The 18,220-nt window shown below is 32.4% G+C and overlaps 2 protein-coding genes across 2 annotated transcripts in view; both read left to right on the forward strand.

Annotated features, from left to right (window-relative positions):
* Positions 1-859: 859 nt before the first annotated feature.
* On the forward strand, positions 860-15,067 carry LOC120329076 (serine/threonine-protein kinase stk11-like). The gene is made up of 9 exons (XM_039395695.2): positions 860-1,140; positions 3,778-3,981; positions 5,191-5,364; positions 8,238-8,370; positions 9,013-9,149; positions 10,128-10,313; positions 10,752-10,857; positions 11,408-11,540; positions 12,651-15,067. The coding sequence occupies exons 1-9, from the start codon at positions 986-988 to the stop codon at positions 12,977-12,979; spliced, it is 1,557 nt and encodes a 518-aa protein (XP_039251629.1). The 5' UTR covers positions 860-985; the 3' UTR covers positions 12,980-15,067.
* A 1,854-nt stretch (positions 15,068-16,921) lies between these two features.
* LOC120329353 (sushi, von Willebrand factor type A, EGF and pentraxin domain-containing protein 1-like) overlaps positions 16,922-18,220 on the forward strand; it is a 40,875-nt gene continuing 39,576 nt past the window's right edge. The window contains exon 1 of the mRNA XM_078109889.1: positions 16,922-17,098. Coding sequence (XP_077966015.1) covers positions 17,042-17,098 — 57 coding nt within the window. The 5' untranslated portion in view covers positions 16,922-17,041. The remainder of the gene's footprint in view (positions 17,099-18,220) is intronic.

Here is an 18,220-nt window from a genome sequence, read left to right on the forward strand (position 1 = left end):
GCTCAGCAATGTTAAAATAGTAGAAAAAGGGACTGCATTATCCATTTATTGAGAATGATTTACTGACACCCTCTTCTGGCTATTGCCAGATTATGCAGTGAACAAACATATCTATCCAGACCAAATTCTTCATGCTATCTATACCGCCATTGTTGTTTGATTCATAAAGGGATGTCTATTGATTGAATAGGGATATCTAAAATATATACTTTGAACAAAGTTCGAAATATTAACATTCAGCAATCAAAAAAGTTATTTTCATTATTGCCTAATTTGCCATTTTTGCTCATGTTATAATTTGACACAAAATACAGAAATAGATCCATTCGGAATTTAAAAGAGTATTGATTGTAAGTGAGCGCAATACAGAATAGCAAGTTTGTCATCAATATTCATTATTTTTTGATTAATGAAGCCATTGTGTGGTCGATTTTCATGCCTCATTAAACCCATTTAAGCAGCTGCCATAGTTTGGAAGGACTGGAATCTTTTCGGGATTGTCCGCCTATTCTGTTATGCCCTGGGTTAGGTGGTGGGCATGATTTCCATGTTATGTATATGGTGGTGTACAAGTTGATAATAATGCATAAGAGCATATTGCGATGCTGCTTTGTACATCGTGATGACATTTTACGCCTTGTGATAATTTAATTTTTCAAGTGCTATTATGGGCTTGTTACATTGTGTATGACAGAAAGGTTCACATTTTTTTTAACTGACTGGCATTATTTATGTTCTGTGAAACATCTGTGATAAAGTTTTGCCAATTTTCAGTTCATTTACAAGTTTCAGAATATTACAAGTAGCCTATTTGACCTGTCCAATATGATACCATTTATTTTTATATTTTCAATGTTTACAGTGTATAGCATGCTTCATTTTTTGTCGTATTAGTATCATATTCATCTCAATACCAATTAAAGTTAATGACTCAATAAGTTGAAATTCCCTGTCAGTAGCTGCCGTTAGACTGCTGGCAAGTGAAATGTCTCATGGAGAACTTGCAGTTCTTGATAACAGGATTGAAAATCAGATGTCAGGTGCTACATTTGACGTTGGTGGATCGGAAGATGAATATCGACCAGACGTTCAAGAACATACTATGTGGATAAATCCAGATCATGGAGCCCTTTTTACAAGGTCAATTGAGTTGGTTTAATAAATTGTTTATTTGATTATGAATATGCACATATATAGGAATTATTTGTAATAACCAATTATTTTTCACTGTGTCTGCATGTATTGGTCATCAATAAAACCTTATCTAGGATTCCTGCTGTTTTGCCAATTAAAATGCCTAATATCTTCTTTAGCTTTACTTTTATGCATTACATATCCTTGTGGATTTTAGGAACATAGATGATCTCGGCAAAATTTCTATCTATACTAATTACTATGTATCCACTGTAAATAAAAATGGCGTGAATAAGAGGGTGTTAAAAAGGAAATATCAACAAAGGATTTTTATTTTATGAATAGCGTTTCTTGGTGTACATATTTGCATTTATGATGTAACAATGTTGCTGTTAAACAACTGTGCTAAATTCGTGCTAGGGAATTGCTGCATATTGCATGAGGTAGTACTATATCGAACATTTGTGAAAATTGTAATCTTTTACCTCAATATATTCCAACTTTCAGACGATTTGCCAAATTGCATGTCATAGCTCCTCAAAATATCTCGGAATATGCCAACCTTATGAACATCCACCCACCCTAAAATCATGGGGCAGACACCTTTACCAAAATATTCTAAACTTATGGAATTTGACATTGACATATAATATGCTAATTGGCAACGCTGGTCTAATATACTTTTCATGCACTTCTAACCAATGGGTTCAATGAAGCGATGTTGCCATGTTGATTTGCTAATCTGATAAAGCCAATCCTGAATTCACATTAGTAATTATTAAACGATTTGTAAATTCTTTTCAAGCAATTTATTGTATCTACTTTTTCTGTTCCATGTCATTTATTGACATAGTGCATTCCTACCCATACAGTATTATGTCGTCAGTATTTCAAGCGATAAAGAAACAGCATTTGGATCATTTCAACTCCCTATAGATCTATTTTCACTCATGTTAATCTTGTGGTTCAATGTCTTATCATCACCTGGTATGTCTCATTGCCTGAACCATAATTAAAAACAGCAATTGCATAACATTAGTATTTCCACAGGGATGTGTACAGAGATCCACATAATGATGAATGACTCTTAGCATGCGCATAAACGTTACCATTTGTATATTTGCTGTATTACTGATTCATTTTTATTAAGCAGTGGTTCCCAATTGTGTGTCGCGGCGCATTAGGGATAATTTTCGAATGGGTCACAAAATACCCATCTAATTTCCAAAATTTTTTTATCTGTCTGTATTTGAAACTTGACATAAAATGATAAAATTTTCAAGAAAATAGTACTGCTAACTATATCGGACATTCAGCTGCGATATATGATCGTTTATGTGCACAAAAATAAACTCACATAATGTAAGGATTATTGAATGTTTACAAATAGAAACTTTTTTTGTCTTAGTTGTTGATAGAGTGAAATTTTTTTTTCAATGTGGTTTGTATTGTTGAAATGTGTTTCGAGTTTGAAGTGTTTGAGAACCTATTATACAAAGTGACAATCTTTGTGGATATGACCATTTTTGTATGAATACTTCATATTCAAGTGTTGGAGTAGATAAAAAAAACCTTGTGGTAAAACAGGCAAACATCATTGTTAAAATTCTGATGCTAAATTTATTTTGTGCATAATCAATGCCCACAGTCTTTACTGTGTATAAGCCATTTGTAGCCATTTATAAGCTTGTTACACGACGCAGATTTAATTACAGCAGAAAAAGTGTGTGAATATCTTATATGAAGTTCTAATTAACAATATAAATTTTTAAATTTATATAAAAGTATGTGTATAAATATCATAGTTTAAAGAGTTTGACAGCTCAACAATGAGCTAAAATTTTATGAAACAGTAATTCTATCTTTTCGTTTAATAAGGTATATTTGGAATATGTAAATATTAAATTTTAAAGTGCAATCATTAAAAGTGACTTTGCAAATATACTTTATATTTCTTTAAATTGAAATATGTATCGTATGTAACTTGGCGATAACTTTTGGGGATATGAGCCTGCTATTCTGTTATTGATCATCTTTAAATGATTTATAGAATATATAATCCTAATGATTTTGGGTGGATGTTTCGGCTAGAGAATTGATTCGTAAAGAACAACTGCGAAAATCCAATTACAATATGAGGAAATTCTGTGGGTTTTAAAACTTTACCGAGTATTCTGAAACAAGTAAAGATCAATTTGGGCAGAGCCACTTTGAAAAACCATTTCACTTCAGGGAGCAAGTTTCATGGTTTCAGCAGAATATACATTTTGTTTAAACTTATCGCCATGATAATGAAGTCGCTATTTTAGGGTTCTTAAACTTTCATGATCAGATCCATGACCAGTTATTTATTCGCCATGTTAACACCACAATGCCAACAAATGAGAGAATGAACGCATTACGTAAAATAATTAGACAAATCACAGTTAATCTACAATAAATCAATTTAGTAATTGCTAATACTACCTAACCTAAACGTGCTTCAATCGTGGCCCCCAATAGGAATGAGGGCCCAGATTTAGAAACCCTCGGTTAGCTATTGTCGCGAAAATGATAGATAACTACTCGACTAGCAACATGTCATAATCTAAATTTTCTTATTGATACATTGATAACTAATAATAATATACCATTTTTCAACAGAGTTGATTCTGCGGATTTAATTTTCAATCAAAGAAAACAAGCAAAAATTTATGGAAAATATTTATTCGGTGATATGCTTGGTGAAGGATCATATGGAAAAGTGAAAGAAGTCCTGGACACGGAAACTCTATGTAGAAGGGCAGTGAAGATCGTCAAGAAACGAAAGCTGAAAAGAATTCCAAATGGAGAAGCGAACGTAAAAAAGTAAGTTGAATTTATTTTTTTCAAATTCTTTCTGCATACATAATATTTAATTAACTGATGAATTTCAGAGCAGTTATGTGGAATTCATCTTGTCATGGCTGTTTTTATGATCGTATTGACATGAAATGTTTAACTTTCGTTTTAATCGATGTTTACCAATGTACAATAATACACCATAATTCTTTCTACTGGGAGTCTCAGTAGCTCTTGGCATTTTAGTGGTCGACATTATCTTCGCTTACAGACTAAACTCTTCGATTTCTGCGGTTGTGCGTGTGACTTTGCTTTGAGCAAATTTCAAGAAAATCAATTGAAATTTAAAAAAAGGATAATATCATGTTTTAGTTGTATTTATCGACAATATATTCACTTGTTAGACTTTTAGGTCAAGTCGTTTTTATAACCTTCTCTAAGTTCTTTCTTTTAATGAAAAATGACATATTATGTTTATACTTTTGAAATAAATTGGAATATCTATATAATTATTTTAGCATTAAAATTTGAATTGGCCAATCTTCTGTTATGTTGTTATTTTGTATCCTGAACCTATTTGCTTTTGTTCGCAAACGCCTGTTTGTTTTGTTCATGTCTTGTATCCGCAAATATTTACTCCTCTTGGTAAATTCAGTGCCGGTAATTTAACATGGGCAAATATTTTTGCTGCTAAATAAAATTGATTTGTTATTATGTGGAATGTGAATTTGAGCGTTTGCGGCTTCGTGGACCTATAATTGATTACAGACATAGTACATAATTGAGCCTACCTACCGGTAAATATTTTTAAAATAGGGTATTGAATTCGGAAAGATAAATTACTGACACATTCAAAGTGCACCCAACAGGACGACCCTGTTCGAAGCGAAATATGTGAATAATTGTCGTATAAAAGATTTAAAAATGAAGAAATTTTCTGTTCTTCCACATTTGTATGGAAAACGGGTCGAAAAACATGCCGCTTCAATATAACATAAGAAACTACTGTCTTTTTGTGAAGTTTATCGTTTTCATGGTTCAGGAGAGCTCATTCAATTTATTATGCCATGGATGAGATGGTTGGCATGAATAGACCACCGAATGGGTCGGTGCTCAAATCAGAAATCTATCACCTGCATTTTTAACAATAGTTGGAATGTATGAACCATTAAACCATTAACTGTTGTGTATTACCAAATATCAAAAATGAATAACACCAAAATTTTCATTTTGAAGGGAAATAGAGCTCTTGCACAAACTACATCACAAAAACGTTATTGAACTTGTCGAAGTTATGTACAACAAGGAAAAACAAAAGTTATACATGGTCATGGAATTCTGTGTTGCAAACGTACAAGAAATGCTTGACAGCGCACCACAAAAGAAATTCCCTGTCTGGCAAAGCCACAAGTATGTTGATTGAATTCCTTTGAATCTGTGTTAGATAAATCGCATGCTGTTAACAGTGTGAAAAAATTATGTATTGCATCTTCAATCAAGTGATTTATCGTTAATATTTTTGGATTGGTAGGAAACTAGTTGTCTTTCTGGCTTGAGTAGATCAATTTTCTATCATTTTTCATTGAAATTTGGATAAACTTATTTGTTCAAAGCCACACAAGCCGCAGACAGAATAACAGTTCTTTAAAATATTCAAAATTAGCAAATGTTATAATTTCACTACAAGAGTCGACATTTCCAATTTAGAATTCAGGGCTTTTATAATAAGATCTTTCAATATATGGAATGTTTCAGTATGCCAAAAATCAGGTTTTTCAACTTATGATATCACAATTAGCCTAAAAACCTGCTACCAATTAACCAGGTAAAAAACCTGCCTAGATAATGGTATCATATTGTAAGAAGTATAAGGTGTTTTACCTGGTTTTAAGCTTTTTATATGAAAACATGAATGACATAACGCATGTGTTATTCTAAACCTTTTTTTGGTATTTGGTAAGATTAGATTTATTTTGTTTTGTTCGTACTACGCCATTCATTCATATGGAAAATAAGAATAAATTTTATGACTTAATAATCATATTCACCTTACTGTATATATCTAGAAAGCTGTTTTAAGACAAACCAAGATAGTAACGGAATATTATTATTTCTTCATTTTGAAAATCCCAGCTATATTTGGTGCTGTTTATTGTATTCAACAAAGGTCAAAATTCATTTGTTACACTTCGGTCACATATTTCGGTATTACCCATACATTTCAGATAGAGATAGAAGAAGTATTTAGTACCTTGTTACTCAAAGCAACAGTGTGAAATATATAAATTTGATTAACAGATGTACATTTAATGTTATGTACTGGGTCTAAAGTTTCGAGTTTAAAAGTTTAATTGCGTGATAATTATCTCACCAATGCAGAAAATGACTTGCACTATTAACTTTTTAATATCGGTAGCTGCAATTGTAATATATGGGGTATGGCCATCCGGTTTTGCTCATTTCGTCTTATCATTTTCAATTTGCTGGAATATGTTTGAAATGAACTCTTTTTCAGTTTCATCATACTTCTGTCTGTTCCCATTTTGTATATGCCCCATTGATTGAGTAGGTAATTCATCAATGGTTTATTTTGACAGAATAATGATTGCACACTGATAACTTACTGCACTGGGACTTGAATAACAAATTAGAAATTTAATTACTGGTACATTTGTATTTACTGATATGTGTAATTGATTTTTGAATATTTATAACAAGTTACAACTCCATTTAGAGAAACAAAATTTGAGCCCATGAAGTGGTTATCCAATATCTCTGTTCTACTTAACTGTTAAACCTAAAAATCAATAAATATTTTTAATATTTTCCTCTTTCAAATATGTATTGATTGCATGCAAGTGCCTGGATTCAAATTTTATCCTTCCTCATTAGTATCAAGTCTTGCATCACCAAAGTGTTATTCTCATAAGGGAAATTAATTAGTTACATTTGATTGGTCATGACTAAATTGGCTTCATTAATTTTTTATGTTCTATCTGCTGATTCGATTAGAGGAGTGATAAAAGAAATAATTACTTGTGTGTACCAGGGTGTAATGATTATTGTGTTAAACTCATCACTGGGGTCACCTAGCCGAGGTTCAAAGTGATTTGAGCTGGTTTAGTTCATTTCAGTTCACGACTGAAATCTGTGGATTCAACTTTGTAGAAATATCAAATCTGAAATTTCAATCACTCCAAAATTTGAAATACCCAGTAACCTTGAATTTAAACTTGTTGCAACACCAATCGTAATTGATCTGGTCTAGATTAATACGTCATGAATTTTCCTAAATGTTTTCATTTTTTTTCTAAATGTAAAGATTGTGCATGCATTTGCAACTTGTTTTTGGAAAATCATTGATAGTTCAAATTTAAATTCCACATCCCAGCAATACTTTTTGAAGAGATTTGTTTTGACTTTATTCCAAAATTTTTCTATTCAACGAAACATACTCTGTCCCTGCTACTTATCGTACTCAGTCTGTTCAAAGCACCATTAATCTATTACTGTATTCTCAAAGCTATATTTGTGGTGCATACGTGATCAATACCATATACCTGTTCTATATTGGCATGAAGTTGTAATGATTTTGTTTAAATTCTAACTCTAGTAATTTGCATTCAGCTTTTAGCTAGATATCATAATCTACCAAAGGTAGCAGTTGGGTATATCAGTGAAAATTATGAAATAATGAATCTCAAAACACTAATTGTCAAAATGAGATTTAGAATCCTGCAATTTTCGGTATTATATAAAAATATATCTCTCATCAGTCTCATATATTCTGGTAGTTGCAATTTTCACCTTTAAAAACAAACGTTCAACTTAATCAATCAAAAGTTGGTTTTGGAAAATTAGGTTAAAACCCACTGTTGTATTTAAACTTGTACCACTTTGAGAGAGAGAGATCTGAAAAAATAAGAATATCATACCAATAACAACAACACAGACAGACCCTGAACTCGTAAAGAACTAAAATAAGGAAAATCTGAATAAAATTATGGCCTAACCCTAACCTGGTACACATACTACGGGAGTACCCATTTTTGACATTCACACTTTTATCGTGGAACTCCCAAACTGATAAATTATGCCTATTAACACCTACGGTACCTATAAGTGCCTAAACTCATGGTATTTGAGTACCATGATGCGATAGAGATAAGGTGTGACCTTTAAAAATGTTATCGTTTTTATTTACCATTATACAAGAATTTCATATAAAAATAATGGTATTCCGTAGTTTCCTTCTTTATTCAATTCTTTTTTTTTACTTTCAGCTATTTCTGTCAACTTATCATTGGTTTGAGTTATTTGCACAGTCAGCATATTGTACATAAAGATATCAAGCCTGGAAATCTATTGATCGCCTGTGATTCTACATTAAAGATATCAGATTTAGGAGTCGCAGAAGTATGTATATGATAGCAATATCAATGTTTATTTTGTTGGTTGTGGTTGGATAATCGGATAAAATATGTAGCCTATGGAATGTAGAAACTGTGATGAACTGATGTTTTAAATGTGGAATGTGGTAAAGCTTAGTTTACATATGAGGAAAGCTAATAGAACAGCTTTAATAATGTGGAAAGCTGCCGCTTTTTGTACCATTGCCAATTCAGGTTAAAAATGAGAGCTTTTATTGTTTTGTCATCATCACCTGCTTTTTTGGCAATTGCATCTTGCATGTAATGAACATAGATACAAGATGTTATTAGGTTAAGCACAACTAAGTATTTAGATCGCTACGATTTTTCAGAATTTTCAGAAGTTTTGCTACGGCCACTGCTATCTATGCGGTCATAGCGGGGCTTGTACTCTCCGTACAGCCTATGCTTATTCCAGATATAAATTAGTGTATTTAGCCAGACTCTCGAAATAAAATTACTTTACTTGTTATTTTTGTACATACCAGAGTTGGAAGTTAATAAATTGTAAAGGCTGTATTATTGTTCATTATCCTTATTTTCTACTCAGACTGGGCCTCAATCCGTTTTGCATAACCGGGCGTCGCTATTTATTCAATCAGCTATTTTTCATTTCAATAAATTTCAGGCCCTGAATATGTTCTCACAAGATGATAAGTGTCGGACTTCTCAAGGTTCTCCGGCATTTCAACCTCCTGAAATTGCAAACGGACACGAATTTTTTCCTGGTTTTAAAGTCGATATATGGTCAAGTGGTGTCACACTGTAAGTATATATTTTAATGTAGTGGTATTCGTGTTAAAGTTGGAATACCTCATGTCTTAGCATCACAATTATGCAATCATTAGCAGTGTTTGTGGTCAGAAATGCCATATATAGTACAGATGTACTTATATATTAGGTACCGGTAGTTTATTTACAAAAGTACTGTTTTACAATAAACATTGCAAAGATAAACATATTTCCAAAAACATGGGATTCCCCCATGCACTACATTGGACAACATGCAACTTCTGGTAATTAATTTTATTTATTTTTCTCCCTTCGATTCTATACGATCATACAAAAAATGTGGTTCGAATCCTATCTCCCAATTTAATTATTATCATTCCAATGGGATTTTAAATCTGAGGGGTGGTTTAGAATTGATTTACTACTCATATTTAAATCTTTCTTTGTCTTCTATGGCCCGATGTATGAATTATATAGTTACAGTTCTATAATATTATTGCAGTATGTATTTAATAATTGGTAAATTGGCTACATTGGTTGCTCTCCTGTGTCACAGATATTATGAATATGGAATACCATATGGAGTTGTTTACCATATGGAGATGTTTAATTAGTTTTTTGCACTTTCATTTATTTTAATTATCTTTATTATCATTCAGTATTTATTCATTATTCATCATCCATTAATTATCATTATCTAATTTCATCCAAGTGCATCCATCTGTGCCCTGTCTAAGGCAATCATTGATTTTTACCCAGTTATGCCTTATTAAACTTTTTTATTTTTTATATGATGTCTGAAATACTGTATATTATGTGGTTAATTAGACATTCTTCACAACTCAACGTTTTTTTTCAACACATTACGATATGACATACATGTTTTTGCACTGTACCATTGTTGAAAGATTGTACCTATTGCTTAGATAAATATTCTCACATTGTTTCAAAGTTTTGTGCCCCTAGAAATCCTAATAATCATTTGCTCATCTTTTGTTTTTTTTTCCTCAGGTATAATTTTTGCACTGGATTGTATCCTTATGAAGGCAACAACATTTATCAATTGTTTGAAAATATAAGTAAAGGATCGTACACAATACCTGATGAATGCGATGAACATCTTCAAACAGTATTGCATGGGATGTTAGAATACGATGCTTATAAAAGATTCGATGTCAATGATATTATGGCAACAGAGTACGTTTATATTCAACTAGTTAGCAAGGGTGGTTATTAGTTTAGGTTATCAGAAATACAGTTAGGATCGGATTTTTCATATTTAACCTGGGGGAGAGGAAAGTCGATAAGATGGCTTAATCAGTCGACCTGTCATTATTAATTAATGTCCTTAATGTATTGTATTATTATATCATTTAGGATAACAAATTTTGTTTATTCTTACGCTGGCTTATTTATAATTCTATAGCTGAAAATGATATAACAAATGTATGAACATTGGCCATTTTCTTTGCCCAAAATTCGTTTGTGTATTACTAATATTGCCAAGTTAATTGCTTTACGTAATTTCAACTTTCACCATTCATTTAGTTTTTAACTTGTAACAATTCAATTCCATTTTGACATTGATCAAAAGAATCATTAAAAATATCACTCCTATTTACTATTTTTCATTAGATGGTTTCGAAGGAAACATCCTCGATTAAAACCTGCGATTCCGGTTCCCGCTCATGCTGAAAGTCAAGATCCACACCGAGGAATGACTGTTATACCTTATATTGAGGTCTGAATCACATTTATGATTTTTACCATAAATTTAGTTTGGCATCGTTCCTATTAAATCTTACAGAATAAAATTTGGAAAATGACAAGATTTTGCCCTGAAATAAATTGAAAGATTTAGACTATTGAGAACCAAATATATTATCGAGGGTTTGACACAAAAGGGCGAATTCTTGAATTTAAAAAAAAAACCAAAATTGCAATTTAGGCTGGTATCTAATCATAGTTTGGAGCAACATTTCCGAAAGTATTTCAATAAAAAGTACATTTTCAAAAGTACAATAATAACATACATTTTCCCCATTTTATCGAAACAGTCTTTTCAAGTTTCGTTCTTTTTGGTTGAAGCCTTCCTTATTTAAAATTAAACGTAATAGCATACCAAAGTTTTTAAAAACCAAGCTATTTCAGTTTTTATACCCATTCTGTATAAATTTGTGGCTGCTTGTCCAGAGCCCTGTGTAGAGAAATCATGACAAAACACCCATTAACTGTAATGTACTAAATTTGTTTTTGATTTTATATAAATAATTGGTTTTCTTTATATACAGGATCTCCATGGTTACTTGAATGACAATGGATCCAATTGCTCCATGCAGGAGTCTGAAGATATTTTTCAAACTGATCTTGATCTTCGTCATCTCAGTAATCAACTGTTACTGAATGATGATCAGTTTTTAGAAGGTAAAAAAACTATATACTAATGCTGTACTGCAATCTGCAAGGTAGACCTGGTTTAGGGTCCAGCAGGGGTGGCCAAACTGAATAATATAGTATTCTGAATATGTTCTAAAATGGTATTTTTTGAATATGAAACATTGAATGTATCTCGAATTTGGTCATTTTCAAACAATGATACATTAAAGACGATGTAGATTCAATGAGAGAAATTTGTGATGAAAATTATTTGATTTATTTCCCGATTCTTTTACAGTTTCCATAAATTGGAGGTTTTTTGATCGCACTGCTGAAAATAAAAAATGTGTAAAATGAAACTATTCTAAATATTTCCTAAGTTTTCTTTTATAAAATGACTTTTATAGTTTTGAATATATATGAACAGAACTATAACACTATAATAAGCAATTTTGATTAGCTAATAATCATTAGCCGGTCGAGAAAGTGTGCGTTTAAGGATGCCGATATGAAAATTCTGGAAAGACCGGACCCAAATAATTTTGAATTTTTGTATGCGGATCTTTGGGGAAAATAGTTGAGTAGCCCTGCTATACTCCATTGTGCTGACTACTGAGGCACGATTAGTATGACTGGATTATTGTTTGAATCGGACCATTGTTATACCAATTCAAAATCTGACTTGATCGGAGTATATTGTAAAATTATAAGTAACTTTACCTAGCTTTAGTCATTTTTGGTGAAATGAATCAATCTGACTCAAGTCATTAATGTAGCTTTAATGTAAACATGATTTTGATTTGCACGGTTATTTGGATGGTTTTTATATTAGTGCCATGGTTATATAACCATTGTATGACCTTTGACCGTGAGTACTTGGCTCAGCTTTTACTCTGACTGACTTCACTCAAGTGAGAATGATAGGTTGAGTTGATACTTCGAATCAATAGAAATGAACTACCTTAAATTCAGGTCATTGTTATTTTGATGTTGAAATAATATGAAATTTTTAATTTTTCTATTTTTTTAATATTAATGAACAATATAAATATATGTATTTTAATAACTGAATAGAATTTATAGCAACAAAATTTTAAAATCATGTTCCTTGAATTTGACTGAATATTAATAATGAGAGAATATGTTTCTGATATTCAGGTGCTTCTCAAAGTAACAATGGATCAGTGCAACACGATCCCCATTTTCAAGATGAAAACGAAACACATTCCTCTGGGGTTGTATTAAGACATCATCACCATCAAGGTGATGTATCTTCTCAGCACAATCACAGTCGGGCAGAATCTACAAATGTACATTCAAATAGCGAACATTCTGACCTTCCAGCGTCCAGTGCATCCGGTGCCAAGAAAAATAAATCAGAAACAAACGAAAAATGTTCTTCTAAAAGCGGGAGTCACAATGCAGTCAATGAAAAAACGCATGGAAAATCCAATAAGCGAATTAAGTCAATGTGTAATATTACTTAATATGATTTTTTTTACTTAATATTTTAAAAAAATAGAATGTTTCAACATGAAATTTCAAGTTAATATCGTTTTTGTCCGCTTCAAAAGTTTTGTTAACTTTGTACTTACTGAGTATTTGTATTCCAGTGTTTCCCAAACTGAATATCACAGCTATGGATGTGACCAACAACAGATTTATCGCTTAAAACATATTCCACACAAAAAAAGATAAAAAGTTTTATCTTGATAAACTCAGTCAGTCAAGTCGTTTTTTAAATCTTATTCATCACAGTATCAAATATGTTTTTGGGTCGTGCCATAAATTTTTGGGGAACCACTGTACTAGACAATATGTTAGTGATTTCACCAACTTTCGACCATTGTTTAGAAAATTATTTCTTTGTCTACTTGAGTATTGCTAGTTCAATATTTATTATTCATATTTACAATAATGAATACCATTATTATTATTGTTATTATTCATAATAACAATAAATGCCAGATTTATTATTGTTAGGTATTCCTGCCATTATAATTTGGGTTTAGTTGATCAAGTATGTTATCTCGACACGATAATAAGATGATTCTCACTAGCAACTTTACCTTCATGTCACACTGCGGCAGTACCAAGGACGTTTTTGAAATTTTCTCAATTAGTATCAAGTTACATGAATATTAGTAGCAATAAAACACCTATATTACGGCCACTTTGTATGTACATTTACTGTTTTGATATCAAGCCTTAGAACCAGACATATTCATATACAAATGGTTTGATATTTTAGAATTCTTGCATTTATGGAGTAAAACTTGACCTAACCACTTGACCATCACTGCCGCTTGTTATAGGGCCTTCGAAAGGTGTGATTGGAGTTAGATAAAAATGTCTATTATTTTTTATTATCTCAATCAAAACATGTCTTGAATAGCATCAATTCAAACATTTTCTTTGGACTTACCTATGTTCAATAACATCGTGGTGGTCATAAATCTGAAGTGGCACGAAGTGAAAATACTGCCGGTACACAATACTCTGTAACATTTTTGTGGTGTTTTAAAAACGTGAATTCTTTTTCATTGTGTCATGTTTTACTGCTTTTCTTTCCTGCTTACTTATTTGTTCGTTGTATTGCGCACTGTTATCTGTAATTGCAAAACTTTTTTATGTTCCGTCTGTTATTTTGTAATTGTCAAACTGGGCAAGGTGTGCTTCCGTTTTTTGCTGGTAGACATGGGAATTTTTTTTTTTCAAATGCTTTTTTCCAAAAGTATTTTTAACTTGAAGAATTAGGTACAAAAGATTCAATTCTCAATTGCGTTTTTGATTATCTGTTGATGGTCACCTTCTGGGTCAAAAAACTGTTGGTTGGCCGCAGCTATTCTGCAAAATCCCCAACATACAGCTGTGAATAGCAAATTAAATACCGGTAATTGGAATAAATTACTGTATAACATTTTGTGTGTACACTGTAAAGATTAATAAAGCAACTGCCATTTGCAGTAATCGTTTTGTATACTACCCTAGTCAAGAATTGAGGTCAATAGTCAATTTTTATGCCTTTTGGGGGTTCACATATCCACTGCCCATGACACATCTATCAGCATATTTGGATTTCAACTGCTTTGTACAATGCTTACTAGGTTTATATCGTACAATTCTAAACAGTTTCTTCTGTTTGTAATGTGAAAAAACAATTCAGTTCGGTCTCTATATGTTGTTTAATATAGTTTGATGGGACTACTCTTATGGGTGGGAATAAATAGCTTGATATTCATGGAGTTCGAAGCACTTTTAAATTAAATAATTATGCAACAAAATGGTGATTTTTGTTATAGTTTGACGAAATTCGCAGATTATTGCTAAATTGGACGCTGATTTCTTTTTGGCGAAACTGCATTTTTGTTGGTGCGTCTTTCGGATGAAGACAATTATGTATGTCATAATATTTCGGTCTGGGAGTCATGCTACTCACTGGTACTATTTGCTTCCACGCCATGAAAAATATTATTAGTCTGTAAGTAGGTTGAAGTTGTAATTGTTGGAAATGTTTTGCTTCTATTTTTAGCACTTTACTGCTTCATTTTCAAATACAACATTGATACAAATGATGATGGGACTTTGTGATAAATTCACCAGGGTGATATAGATTTTGTGACGGAACAATGTCAACTGCGAGTTCTCGTGGGGAAACGTGGTGGGTCAATTACCAAATAGTACAAGATGGTTCAATGCACGGCCTCAAGCGGTGGTATAGCATTTCAAAATCTTGCTTTGACGCATTCATTGTGTATGATATGTCATTCTTACCATATATCTGATAATTGTGCGTTTCAGAGTTCACCAATCTGAAGTCGATCAATTACGGTAGCCTACTCTCTTAACTCCGTGGAACGCTTACCGTAATTTATTTCAAGTTTTCGGTTCCAATTTTGCTTTCGTCTTACGTCTTATTTACGCTGTTTTTTTCCTATTTCACCACTACACCGTGTTTCCCCGAAAATAAAACTTATAAGGGTCTTATTTAAATTTTCTTCCGAAAAATGGCACTAGGGCCCTCTTTTCTGGGAATGTCTTGTATTTTCATTTATCAAAAACAAAATTAAACCTAGAGAATTACGCGATTTTTAAACTACAAAATATGAAAACCGATATCCATTTACTTATAAATAACACGTTCTCATTCAAAATAGCTGCAAAATATAGATTGTTATCAATGATTCAAAACGTGTAGGAGAGATTTCTTGCTATCAAATAGGTCCACAAAAATTTCCGCGTTGTTGACTAGGTCCTGTTTTAAGGGGAGGGTTTGTATTAATAATTATCAGGCTAGGTCTTATTTTCAGAGTAGGTCCTATATTCGGGGGGAAGCGATATTTTCCGACTGAGATCTCCCTGTTCCGAAGAGTATTCTGGCGATGTCAACCGTCGATCTTCAATATATCACACACGATGCAATGGTCAACTGTAAACTGTTGCCTCCAACGCCTCAACTAGCAATATTTTCGCAGACTATGCCGAAGGTTCCAATCCTACCCAAATAGCAGCTTGTTTTGAGCGCCTCGCTTTGATCGGATGCATTGTAGCGTATGTGGGATACATATGTGCCTGTCGATTGGATTGTCATTTCTATATGCAAACGCAAATGATATTCAGTATTTCGCTTGGAGAATCGTCTATTAAACGATCTTTTAACACTTTTCCATGAGGTAACTTGGACCGAAATGCCAATCTTAATGCAAGGTCAAAAAGAACCAGCTTTTTTAACAACAGAAAATGTGAAATTATTTATGTTACCAATATCAAAACAAGGTAGATATGATTGAATATGTTACATATCTCTATTCAATGTCAACAAAGTATTACCCGTACCCAAAACTATAACATATTTTCGTTAAAACTACTCTTAGCGATTTTCTTGTTTATGGTATAGTTACTGTATATACATTTAAATATTTTTTCAATTTGATTTTGCGTGAAACAAAAATATGAGAGTTATTTGCCATACGCATATATTATTTTTGCTAGCAAATGAGATAAAATAATATATTATTGATTTGAAACGTTATTTCCTCAACAAAATTAATTTCATTTTCTCTGTCAAGAATATGTTGGCTCACCGAACATTGCCGAGAGGGAAACGCGTCACAGCAGAAACCACCTAATCGGAACCAAAGAATCCAAGAGTACGTGGGGAATACCCACGTGCTCGAAAACAACAATTTCACTCAATGGTGTGTATGCTTGAGCCATCTTTACCTCAAGTACAAGAAGAATTATATTGTAATTCTGTATCCCATATAAAAAAAATAGTACACTAATGAAACTTGCGCGAAAATGAAAATGTTTGAAAATGACTGTTATATCTGGCAACCTTCAAAAATATTATAAAATTCTATTGATTTTAATTGTTACGTCATCATGTTATAGTTTGAAAGATAGTGACGTATTAATGGCATAATTTCTCTTGTTGCTTGAAACAGACGAGCGCGGAAAGATCGCATAAATAACTGTATTATCGACAACTTTTCCTTATCAAAGAGTTATCTGAGGTAAGGGTGTTCGCGATAAAGCCGTCGGACAATATGGATGAGTCGCAACCTGAGACAAGCGAAAATCCAGCGCCGGAGGAATCTCAGCCAGTGAGTACGCCGGCCTAACGTTAACATTAACTTTAATTTAAACGAGAGAAGTTTTCGGGTACTCCTGCAGTATGCGCACCAAGATGTCGCATATCCTGAACCCTAACCTGGTACACAACCTGATTTCAGGTTGTGCGCCATCTTGGTGCGCATACTTCAGGAGGTCCAGTTTTCGTCATTCGAAATTGTGATTTGAATGTAGACTATTACCCTGAGCAGAAATCCACCTTTACATATTTGTTTATGTACCAATATATTATTAAAAAAGACAATTTCACGATTTGTTTTTGCAATAAATGAAAATATACTTTGATGAATGATGAACACAGGAACATGAGCCAAATTTAATTATGATATTTTGTTGGGTTGCCAGAATCCTTCTCAATGCTAAGGAACCTGTAGGCAGGGATGGCCATTTTCGAATACTAAACTATTCCGAATACATTCTAAAATAATGTTTTCGAATCTGGAATTCCGAATACATTCTAAAATCGAAAATAACACATTTTTGTTTTAGTTGATTAAAACCCAATAAATTAGGAAATAAGCTTCAATAGAAATATCAGAATGAAGCCACAGACCAACAGTATATGTACACAAAGTAATTGATAGTTTATAGCTATTAATAAAAAATAATAGCAACTTGTGATACAGTCAGTTTATTAAAATTATTCACTTTGTACAAATGACCATATGAAAAGATAGCCAAGGAGTTGTCTGACGCTTTCTATCATTGGTACCATGATATTACGATAATAGTCGAGTCTATTGACAAAAATACTACTTGTATTCAGATAATTGTGTATATTTTCTGAGAGTAATAAAATTTATTGGCAATACAGGCAACAAAAATCGAAAATCAATCATGCTTTTAAAAATTCTAATATTTAAGCCTAGAGTATTTACTACCTACCAGTATATTTGTATATAAATTTATGTGAATCATATTGTTATTATGTGTAACATATTGTTGTGTTTGGAGTTAGAAATAAATTAGTAGAGATGACCACCACTGCCAGCGCGCAGCCAGGATTTTCGAAATCGGAAATTCCCATTGCCGCCTGTAACACCTACCGCGATTCCGCACTCGTTAAAAGAGTCGTCTTGTCAGCGTATTATGAT

The sequence above is a fragment of the Styela clava genome, chromosome 1 (assembly GCF_964204865.1).
Source record: "Styela clava chromosome 1, kaStyClav1.hap1.2, whole genome shotgun sequence".
Taxonomy (NCBI): Eukaryota; Metazoa; Chordata; class Ascidiacea; order Stolidobranchia; family Styelidae; genus Styela; species Styela clava.